At 36.2% G+C, this 12026-nt stretch overlaps 1 protein-coding gene across 15 annotated transcripts in view; it reads right to left on the bottom strand.

Annotated features, from left to right (window-relative positions):
• Nucleotides 1-12026, bottom strand: part of RIC8B (RIC8 guanine nucleotide exchange factor B) — a 119208-nt gene that overhangs the window by 66179 nt on the left and 41003 nt on the right. For all 15 annotated transcript variants that reach the window (XR_002481696.1, XR_002481693.1, XR_002481695.1 and 12 more), the window contains one exon: nucleotides 8436-9044. Coding sequence is in view for 11 of the 15 variants with exons in the window: in XM_008053575.2 (XP_008051766.1) it covers nucleotides 8436-9044 (609 nt within the window). In the remaining 4 variants the exon portion in view is untranslated. The remainder of the gene's footprint in view (nucleotides 1-8435; nucleotides 9045-12026) is intronic.

Below are 12026 nucleotides of genomic sequence, written 5' to 3' on the forward strand. Positions count from 1 at the left end.
AAAAGATGAAAGAAAATGACATACATAAGAGTGCTTTAAAACTTTCAATAAAACATTTGAAGGTGAGAGGAAAGGGTAAGGGACAACAGAAACAAAGACTAATAGAGCTGTAACAAATGATAAAGACATAATTGTGGGGGATGGGGCAGTGGGAAAAGGGGAAGAGAGTCTAGTGGAATGCCAGAGACGCTAGGATTGGAACGGTTGTAAACTGTCCTATTCGCCATCCATCTCCAAGTACTTGAATAAAAATTCTCTCAAATGTTAAATATATTCTTACCCCAAATTACACAAAGTACAATGAAACCCATGTGAATTTCGTCCACTACTTAACTCTTGGTAAGATTATATTTTCATGCTGATGTTGACACAACTCTTACAAGACTATCCATTTGCAACTGCAAACCAAAATCCTACTTTCCATCGCAGTTCTTCCTTCTCCAATTTTTATAACAAGTTGTACACTATGTACATAATGCTCTTTCCCCTAAATCCGCTAAATTTTCTGTTTCTCCACTCAAATCCCTGCATTATTTGCCTCTGCTATTTGCATCACTGATTCCTTTTCATACTCCAGATCAGCTAAAATATCTTCTCAGAGAAGACTCTTTGATTTTTCTCATGAAATCATAATTTGTAATTTCACGTTTATTTTCCTGTATATACCTCATTTCCTCTACTAACCTATTACTTTCATGAGGATAGAGGATTTGTGTTTAACAGGTCATCAAATTTTAATACAAATGTTAAGCATAATATATACACATAAGCAGAAAAGTACACAAATAATAAGTATACAGCTAGATACATTTTCACAAAAAGAACACACCTATATAACCAGTAGGCAAATCGTGCAATGCCAAGATTAAAAACCCCAGAATTCTCCCCATGCACCCTTCAAATGACAGCCTGCTTAAGGGTGAGTCCTAACTTCTAATGTCACAGGTTAATGTTAGATTTTGTTACTGAGTTTTATATATACGAAATCATAAAATATTGACCATTGTGTTTGCTTTTGAGATTCATTCACATTATTGTGTGTAGTTGCAGTTTGTTGTTTTTCATTGCTTAAGAACAGTGCTATTCAAAGTGTGTTTGTGTAGCACTGCTGGTCCATACCCTGTTTATCACTGATGTAACATGTGAACAGAAGGTACATGTGAACATTTGAAACTTCTGAACAGTTTGACATTACGTGTTATATTGTATTATACAAGAGTTTCATCCTAACAGTTAGGGAAAAAAAAATATGGTTCTTATCCACAGGTTAAGAAAGCACTGCTGTATAGTGTTCCATTGTATGAAGACATCACAATTTACTTATCTACCCTACTGTTGATTGATACTTGGATTGTTTCCAGTTTGGAGCTATTTTGAAGAACGCTGCTACGAACATACTTTTTACGTATAATTTGATATCTCCTGGGTATATACTCAGGAGAGGAGATGCTGGGTCATGGATTTTATATAGATGTCAAGCTTTAGAAGGCACCGTCAAACAGTGTTTCCAAGTGCTTATATCAATTCCCACTCCCACCAGTTATTCTACAGGGCTAGTAACACTTGATATTGTCAGCATTTTTAATTTTAGTCACTTTCATGAATGTGTAGTGGTTTCTTGGTTTCAGTTCACATTTTGTTCTGATGACTAATAAAGTTAAACACCTTTTCATATGTTTACTGGTCATCTGAATATCTCTTTTATTATATCTTGTTCAAGCCTTTTGCCTATTTTTCTATTGGGTTAATTGATTTTTATTTGTGTTTATAGAGCTTTTTAATGTATTCTGAATAATCTCTTATTGCACATATGTGTTGCAAATGTCTTCTCCCAGTAAAATGGCCTGTCTTTTTACTTCTTTTGATGAACTCATTTAATAAAGATTGATTTGTCGATTTTCTCCTTTATGGTTTGATCCTTATTTTATCCCTGTTTTACAAATCTTTGTGTATTTAAGAAATGTTTGATTTGTATGAGATAAAATCATGCAGATAATTTTCTATAAGCTTTATTATATTACTTTGTATATTTACATCTCTTATTCAGCTCAAATTAATTTTTTGTGAATGGTATAGAGATTCAAATTCATTTTTTCCCATATGGTTATATAACTGATACAGCCTCATTTATTAAAAAGCCCATCCTTTCACTACAGCACTTCAATGTTATCTGTATTGTAAGTCATGTGCCTATATATGTGCAGGATTATTTCTAGATTCTTTATTCTATTCCACTAGTCTATACCTCAGTAAACATTTGTTGGATGCATGCTATCATTTAAGAAGTCTGAGTCGGGCTCGGTGGCTCAGCCTGTAATCCCGCGCTTTGGGAGGCTGAGGTGAGTGAATCGCCTGAGCCCGCGGGTTTGAGACCCGCCTGGGCAACTAGGCGAAACCTCATCTCTACAATAAATCAAAAAATTAGCCAGGCATGGTAGCGTGTGCCTGTAATTACAGCTACTTGGAAGGCTGAGGCAGAAGAATTGCCGGAGCCCAGCAGGTCGAGGCTGCAGTGGCTGGGAGCGGTCTGGGCGACTGAGTGAGACTCCAACTCAAAAAAAAAAGAAGTCTGAAGACTGGAAAGTCTGACCAGGTGTGGGAGCTCATGCCTATAATCCCAGTGCTTCAAGAAGCTGAGGCGGGAGGATCACTTGCACCAGGAGTTCAGGACTACCCTGGGCAATATAGTGAGACCTCATCACTGAAAAAGAAATGAATTAGGCAAGCACAAACAAATGTGGCTGGAGAATTGCTTGAGCCCAAGAGTTCTAGCCTGGACAGTGGAGAAAGACCGTGTCTCTAAAAACAAACAAAAAAAAGTTTTACTTAACAAAGGTTAAAGCAGACACTATTTCCTACTGTTGATTATTCTACTGTGTGACTTTTCATAAGTAATTTAAACTCTCTGATCTTCAGTGTCCTCATTTGTCCTACAAGGATGCCAGAAGGATTAAATGTAATTGTTTTTTATAAAACATTATACATACACAGCTTATACAACTGTTTTTTCATTGCTTCATGATTTGGTTTTGATATCTTCAGGCATCAATTTATTCTCTCCTCTGAAATGATACCACCTTTAAAGTTTAAAAGAAAAACAAGTTCCTAAGGATGAAGGGTAAAAGAAGAGAAAAAAGCAAGCAAGCAGACTTGGTTGTGACAGTAGAAATCCAAATGAGGCAACATTAAAAGGGAGATAAAAACTTGGAAAATTCTTTGGGATCTCTTTATATAGCCTTCTCTTCTTCTTCTTCTTTTTTATAAAGCAGGATTTATTGAGAGGACAGAAAAGCTCCCACAGTGGGAGAGGACCCAAAGGGGTTGCCAAGCCTTCACTTCTTAATTACAGAGTCTACTAACTGTACTATTGCTTTTTTTTCCTCCAGGACAAACTGTGGAAGATGCCACTTTTATCTTATGTTACTTGATAAAGGTATCCATTTTCTCACATCTTTTTGTTCAAAACTTCAACTATCTAATCAATACCCGAAAGTCCAAAGATCTAGAATATATATTTGAAGCTACTACGCATCACTGAGGTGATTCTTTTTTATTTTCAAGCAAATATTATATACAGAGAAAAATTGTGAATATTGTAACAAACAGCTATATAGCCACCTGTTTTTACATGTTTAATTTCCCTATTAGACTGTTATGTTAGTTCCTCCAGGGCAGTGATGTTCTACTTTGTATTCTGTGTGCCTAACATAGAAATTGGTACAACTTACAAAACTAGGTGCTCAATAAATGTTTGTTGAAAAAATAATTCAGCAGGAAAACATTGTGCACCCTGAGTCTTATTTGTATTTAACTGATAGCCTTTCCTTATATTTCCTTTAAAATTTCTAAAATAATCATAGACTAACCTCTTCAGTTACAATGTGACATTCTCAGTTAACTTCTATGGGCACTCACAGTTTTAACTCATTCAAATGGCATCTTTTGACTACTCAGATATTTGTACTTCTCTGAACTTGGTTGTCTGGGTCTAACGTGTCTGCTGGTCTCTGTACCTTCTAATTATGTTGCACTGATACCTTGGAAGCACTGGAGAAGGGAAAGTGTGCTAAGGGATCCCTAGAATAACATGTTCTCCTCCAACAACAAAGAGATTTAGAAAAATGTTAAAGTAGGGAGAATACAAGACCATTTCGATGAACTTTTCTAGAACTGACTTTTTTACTTTAGGAAAGGGAGAGAGAGAGTGAGAGAGACAGAGAGATAGGCAGATACTGACTCTATATGTGAAAATAAGGCCAGCTATATTTCTCACTGAATGGAAAGGGATCTCCAAATTAACCTGCTGATAGCATCAGTAGGCAGGCAGGAATGTAATGCTGAGGCATGAGTTTAAAATGAACAAATTACACTAATTTGCTAAACCTCAAGAAAAACCTGGTCATTAATTTTCTGTTTCCGGTGAACTATAAATGAAAGTCATTCAAATACCTATGGAAACAGTTAAAACTAAAACCAAACATTTGTATTTTCTGTAACTGTGACTATGAAATAGGAAAAGATTTTTCTGAAGGTCAATTTAGCTATACATATTGTAAAAATCCTTAAAATTTTGCTCTCTCTCTTTCTCTCTATATATAATAAAAAAACTTACAATTTATTTCTCTCTCTCCATATATATATATATAAACCTTAACATTTTGAAACCCACTGGCCCACCAATTCAGGAATGTATCTACAAAGATTTTACAAAAAAAAAATTCACTGTATTCGTATTTAAAATAGTAAGCAATTGCAAACAATCTAAGTGCCTTTAAAAGGGGGATTTGTTGGCTGGGGGGCAGTGGCTCAAGCCTGTAATATCAGTACTTTGGGAGGCTGACATGAGGGGACTGCCTGAGCCCACAGGTTCAAGAACAGCCTGGGCAACTTTTGGCGCGATCTCATCTCAACAATAAATCAAAAAATAAGCTGGGCATGGTAGCATGCTCCTGTAGTTCCAGCTACTTGGAAGGCTGAGGTGGAAGGACTGCCTGAGCTCAGCAGGTCAACACTGGGGTGGCCGTGAACGTGCCACTGCACTCCAGCCTGGGCAACGGAGTGAGACTCTAACTCAAAAAAAAAGGAAGGACTTGTTAAAAGTGGATAGATCTTCCTTTATAAAGTATAAATATAAAAATACGTATGAACATTCTTTATTCTCATGGGTCTTTTTATGAGTATTCTTTCATTAAGGGTTTACTACCTTGAACAAATAGAAGTTAAAAGATTGTTGGTTGTCAAAACATTTTTTTTTTTATTGCAGAACCCTTTTTAATCCCCAAAATGAAATCTTAGTTATAAACTAAACTAAAGAGGAACAACAGCAATAGTAGTAACAGTGCTTTTTAAAAGTGTGCGTGAGAAACTTGGAACTGCCCACTCACCCCAGAGGCCAACTTATGGCTTCAAGGAACACATTTTAAAAACAATTGTTCTTCAAGAACTTTTATTATGGGAGGGAAAAGACCAAGATTATTAAATGACTGCATTTTGGTAAAGTGTACATATATGTTTCTATTTATATACTATATGATGAAACATGGTTAGAAAGATATATACCAAAAGGCAAATAGTGTCTGGCACAGTGGCTCACACTTGTAATCCCAACTACTCGGAAGGCTGCAGTAGAGAGATATTTTGAGGCCAGAAATTCCAGAATAGCCTGAGCAATACAGCAAGACATCATCTCTACAAAATTATTTAAAAATTAGCCAGGCATGGTAGTGTGCCTATAGTTCCAGCTACCTGGCAAGAATGCTTCAGGCTAGGAGTTTGAGGATGCAATGAGCTATGATCATGCCACTGCACTCCAGCCTGGGTGACAGAGTGAGACTGTTTCTTTAAAACAAAACAGAACAGAACAAAGGGCAAATAGTGCTTATCTTCTGAGTGGTGAGTTTATAGGTAATTTGTATTTTATTGCTGCTTATATGCTTTTTTCCTAGATCTTCTACAATGGGCATATATTATTTTCATAAGAAGAAAGAAATATTAAAGTTGGATTGTCCTGTACAATAAGTTTTCCATATTCCTTTATTTTAGTTATTGACAATTCTTCAGGTGCTTGCCCAACTGAAGTAAATGTCTTTTGTCTGACAATCAAATATATATTAAATCCAGGTAAATGGAGTCTTAGTAGCCAAGTAGCGAGTTTCCCTGCATCCTAATTAGAGATTTTCTTTATGCTAAGTTATGGGTACCTCACTAAAAACTACTCTGTGCTCTGATTTCTGTCTTTTCATATCCTGTTCAATTTTCTCCAAATGCTCATCTTCCAGTTCTTCGAATGGCTGAATCATTTTGTCTTCAGATCTCAGGAGAGACCTACAGAAGTCTTCTCTGACTATACTAAGTATTCTCAATCATTGTACTGTTTCTCTCCTAGTACTTAAAACAATTTGAATTATATATTTGTTTGTTGATTTGTTACCAATCTCGTCTACAAAACTGAAGTTTCACAAAAGCAAAGACCGTGTCTATTATTTGTCATATTACACAATGTCCAGCATAATGTCTAGCAATTGTCCATACATATTCACTGGCTGAATAAATGACTAAATGTTTGCTGAAAGCTGAATTTAGAAACTCATGAAGACATTCTTGTCTTAAGTGGGCTGGCAATATACCATTAGAAAGAAGATGAAAAATAAGAAAAATCATAATAAAATAAATAGGCAAGATTCCTATTTTCTATACAGTTTAAATTTCTGAAAACTTAAATAACTGACCAGAGTTACATTAACTGTGCACATTCTTTAATGACTGTATCAATTGCTGTAGGACTCACAAAAGGTACTAGGTCTGAGATACCTGTTCCAAGACTACACTTACCCTTTATCATGTATCCTTTGGAGAATATTTTATAACACAGAATGAGTATTTGCTACTTTGACATTTTTTAGAGCTTCTTTTAGACCCAATATTACTTATAAATGAAGCACACTAATGATAGCTATGACATGTCATCCATCCCATACATATACTGATATGCAGCCACTGAATAGTAAAACCCTTTTTGTCAGGAATCTGAACATTGTAAGCTGCTATTCTGGGCATAATTTAAATAACAGGGGCTCCAACGATGGCAAACCAACAGTCTCAGAGGAGCTCTTGCAACTAAATGGAGAACTTGAAAACACCAAAACAGACTGCGTAAGAAAAATAACCAGAGAAGGTACCAAATAAGCATAGAGACATAACATTTTAAATACTTCCAAATATTTGGTTTCAGAGCATAAATGGACATGTGGGCTTTCCACATCTTTTCCTGCCAACTCCCAGGAAAAACTGACCCTACTACAGTCATCTCAAACAGCTGTTAGTGCTGATCTTCAAATATTTGGTTTCAAAATACAGACCTACTTGCACTTAAAAACTCAGATGTCTGCATACTCCCACTGTAGTACGACACAGAGATAAGCCTTTTAAAGTAGGTTTCTGGCAAAAACAGACCTTTATTCATGGGTGAGAACTATCTCAAATGGACAGAGAAAAATGTTAGCCTAAATCTTAAAGTCAGTTGTCAGAAAAGATAATTTGCTCTGGCACCAAAACATCACTTTTCTTTTGTTTTGTAAAGCCAGGAGCTGAATTTCTCTAGTTATTTAAGGTTAAAAAGAGAGTAAATGTGAAATGCATGCTTCTAGAAGGAGGGAAAAAAATGTATGTCTACGTCACTTAAAATTGTTGACTTCCTTAAACTAAGTTTCTTGTTTAGCATATTGTTCTTGTGGGTACTCAAATATAAACTACTAAATCTGCCTCAGTTTGAGTTGCTGGAAGATCCAAGCCACAGAAAAGGATCTTTGTCTAGAAATAAGTCAAGTGGTTTAAAATAACCGTTCCCACACTCCGGTATAATTATGCTTGTTTTCTAGGACTTGTGTAAGAGCATGGATACTTAGCTGTTACACTCTGAGAGTTATCTAACACATAAAGCAACATCTTAGGAGACTGTGATGATAGGTATACACAGAGTACCATTTTACTCTTCTAAGCAGACATCAATTCTGATTGACCAATTCAATTGACTTCATTTATCTTAACTTTTCTTTAAGATGGCAACCACTGACAATGCTTATGCCTTTATCAACTACATTGTATTGTTTCCCCTTCAAATCTTATCATGTAAACCTTGTTCCTGAAAGGGGAACTCTTGAAGAGAGACAAATGTTAGTGCAACTGAGAAATCTGTATTTAGCATCTTCAAAACAGTAGTCCATCTTTACCTTACTCTCCTGATAGGTGTTATACAAATGGAAAGAGTAAGATTTATGGCAGTTAAAAAATGTATTCTGGGTCATTCAACTGATAAATGGGAGAATTGGGAACCTTTTCCACTTCCCAACTTACTATTCTTCCCTTGCAGGCAACTCTAGGGAATGCCCCAGACCAATTAAATTCCAGGTAGATCAGAAAAGCCTTTCCAACCTTACCTCTTTATGCACCTTCCAACTGTCTACCGTCACATTGAAGAGAGCTTTGAGGGCCTCGATGGCACAGTCTGTCTCCTGAGGTGAGAGAGGAGGTCCATTATGGTCTATGGCCGATTCATACTCATCGGTCCACTTGATGCTAAAGGCACTTTCCAGAATCTGGGTTAGCAGCGGTAGTCCCTGGAGCTCATAGCGCAATTGTGACCTGATGTCAGTGTGCAAAAGTGACAGGAGGAAGAGCAAGCGCAAGTCAAAGCACTTAATGTCATTGATAAATTTTCGGTCCTTGCACTTTCTCAGGAGGTTACAGAGCTTTGCAGCAAGATTAAGTTCCAGGCTGAGCTGCTGTGCCATCTGACTGTTGAACACTATGTTACACAGACATTTTAAGGACTCCACAATAACTGGGAACTCTGACACCTTCTCCAAAGAATCATCCAAGTCACTTAGCTTGGCTAGTCGCAGCAGTATCTGCATATTTTCCTTAGTTGTTACAGGAACTAAAACCTTTTTGTCTCTGGAGAGAATGCGGAGTACTTCCAGACAGGACACTTGACATGTTGTTGGGACGTCCTTTACAAGGACTTTAAATATGCCTTCACATAGTTTCTGAAAAATAAGAATGAGTATGCAAAAATCATTACTTGGCTCAAATGATTTAAAACAGATGTTTCTTACCAGTGTATTTAACATTAGCTAAGGATCTGGATAGAAAAAGGTTTTATTTTTCTTTTTAAATCACAGAATGCTAGAAATGAAAGAGACCTTATATTTGGTGCACCTCTTTTATCTTATAGATATGGAAATTGAGGGCCAGAGAGGTTAAGTTACTTGCACTGGGCAGAGTGAATTAGTGGCTAGAGCTAGAGTATGAGTTTCCTACCTTCTAACCCAATATTCTTTCTATAAAATCACGTATTATATTTAAACCATATAGTTTCAAATGTCTTATACAGTTTTGTTCTCAATGATTTTTTTTAACATCACACTAAACATAGTATCAAGATGGAAGGCAATCAGTCTGAATCATAGCTAGTTCCTTCCCAGAAGATTAACACTTTGAGAATTAGCTCATATTTGTCCACAGTACAGGCTCTTATGAACAGACTTAAAGAAGTATGCATTTCTGCTGAGTTTTAGTTGTGCTATTTCTTCTGAACTTAGTTTTTTGGCAGTAGTCCCATGTTTCAAAAACCCCAGAGCCTCCTTTAGCTAAGATTTAACAATATTTAATCATCAAATGACCCTGGAGACAAACTTTTGCTGACAAACTAATAAAAATGATTCCAAGTGTTGGGTTCAAAACAGAGTTCAGCTGGCATATATTACACCTGGAGTCAATTCCAAAAAGGTGACCCCTCCAGGAAGACTAACTGCAAAAAAGTATTCCTACTGGGTGGACAAATTATTAAAAAGCCCCTCTTTTTCTGGGCAACTCTTTCCCGGGACTCAAGAAGCTCAGAGTGTGGACAAACTCCCAGCTCCCTTTTGTTCTCTTGGGGTAAGGCATAGATTGCACAAAAATATGTAGCAGTCCTGGTTCCAAATCAGAAGCAATTCTTTTAGAATTAAGCCAAATAACTCGTGTTTTTTGAAAAGTAATTATTTATACCACTGCCAAATTTAAGAATCACTGACCATTCCGTCAAAATTCAACGTCAGCTTTCTTCTCTATAAATTGCAGGTCTGAGTCTCTCAAGCTTACCCTTATGTCTGCAGCAAGCAGGTATAACCAATCCATTGCTGAGTATTTCTACAATGCATTACATTTTATATAAACAACAAGCAACAACTGTTACTGATATAAGATCTTACAAAGTTTCTATTAACCTTTCATTAGACTTTACCTCTTTAAAAAGAGGCAACCTGTGAGTAAAGCATAATGATAATGGAAGAAATTCCAGGCTGTGTGTATATTCTCAGTACGTTCCAGTCATGCAGCTATGGAAATACCATTTAAAATAGATAGTCATTCCTTGGACTCCATGAGGGACTGGTTCCAAGATACCAAAATCCACAGATGCTGAAGTACCCTTATACAAAATAGTGTAGTATTTGCATATACCTACACACATCCTCCTGTATACTTTAGATCATCTCGAGATTATTTACAACACCTAATACAATGTAAATGCTATATAGATAGCTGCTATACTGTATTTCTATGGAACAATGATGACAAAAACAAATCTGTACATGTTTCATACAGATGCAACCCTCCATCTTTTTTCCTCAAGTATATTCAAATTGCAGTTGGTTAAATTCATGGATAAAAAGCCAAGATACAGAGGGACAACTGTATTATGTCCTCTGAATAGATGTGGGAAAAAACTTTACTTGACAAGCTAAAAAAATTTCCTAACAGTGTCAACTCTATCTCTGCAATACCTGATAATTAGAAAGGACTTTATTTTAATGTTTTAATAGTATATTGGTTAAAGCATTTTTAAAAATGAAGGTAGTTTGGGGATGGGGAAAGTATAATGTATTCATTATTTAAAATATACAAAACAGGAAAAATCTTCTCCCATTTCAGATCTTTCATAAGCAAGACAAAAAATACATTCTACATACTACATACTACGTCATGTATGGTATATTCCTGGAAATGGAGTCACATCATCTTTGTTCCTTCACTAGTTTTTCAAGAAGGAAATATCTACTTTCTTATTTAAGAAATATGTAATAAGATACTATAAAATATGATATATGTGAATTTAGAGTTCTATATGTCTAATAGTACACAAACATCTTTACTTTCTTCTTTTCTAAACGAAAAACAACAGCAACAATAAAATCTAGAAACAATGTAATTCTGGTGTGGTGGCTCACATCTGTAATCTCAGCACTCTGGGAGACCAAGGTGGGAAGATCACTTGAGGCAAGGAGTTTGAGACCAGACTGGGCAAGACTTCCCAAAAAAAAAAATTAGCTGGGCACAGTGACATGCTCCTGTAATCCCAGCACTTTGGGAGGCCAAGGCAAAAGGACTGCTTGAGCCTGGGACTTCTAGGTAACATAGAAAGACATGGTCGCTATAAAAAATTAATTAGCCAGGTGTGGTGATGCTTGCCTGAAGTCCCAGCTATTTAGGAATTAGAGGCAGGAGGATCTCCTGAGCCCAGGAGGTTGCGACTGCTGTGAGCCATGATCATGCCACTGTATTCTACCCTGGGCAAAAGAGTGAGACTCGGACTCAAAAAACAAACAAACAAAGAAAAGACTATGGGGCAATATGGCCACTTTTAGCCTAACCTCAGACCCAAAGAAAAAGAGCAGAGCAAGAAAAGCTGAAATAGCCGGGGTTACATATAAACCAAATGGACTATGAAACTCTGAGATCTAAGGACATGTAAGAGTTTAGAGATGACTACAGAATGTATATAGTTAAAAATACTTCATTTTTCATCCACCAATGAAAAAAGTTATTTTTTTAAAGTATAGTTTTTATTCATAGTTTTTCTTGAACATACCATTTTTCATTACAGACCCACCTCACATGATTGTTAGGTAGTTTTTTGCTATAATGTCTCTTGAAAAGTAATACACTTTTTGCACAATGACTTCCTTTTTTATTACAATTTTTTAAAG

This window comes from Carlito syrichta, unplaced genomic scaffold, assembly GCF_000164805.1.
Source record: "Carlito syrichta isolate Samal-C Ts95f unplaced genomic scaffold, Tarsius_syrichta-2.0.1 Scaffold288311, whole genome shotgun sequence".
In the NCBI taxonomy this organism is placed as follows: Eukaryota; Metazoa; Chordata; class Mammalia; order Primates; family Tarsiidae; genus Carlito; species Carlito syrichta.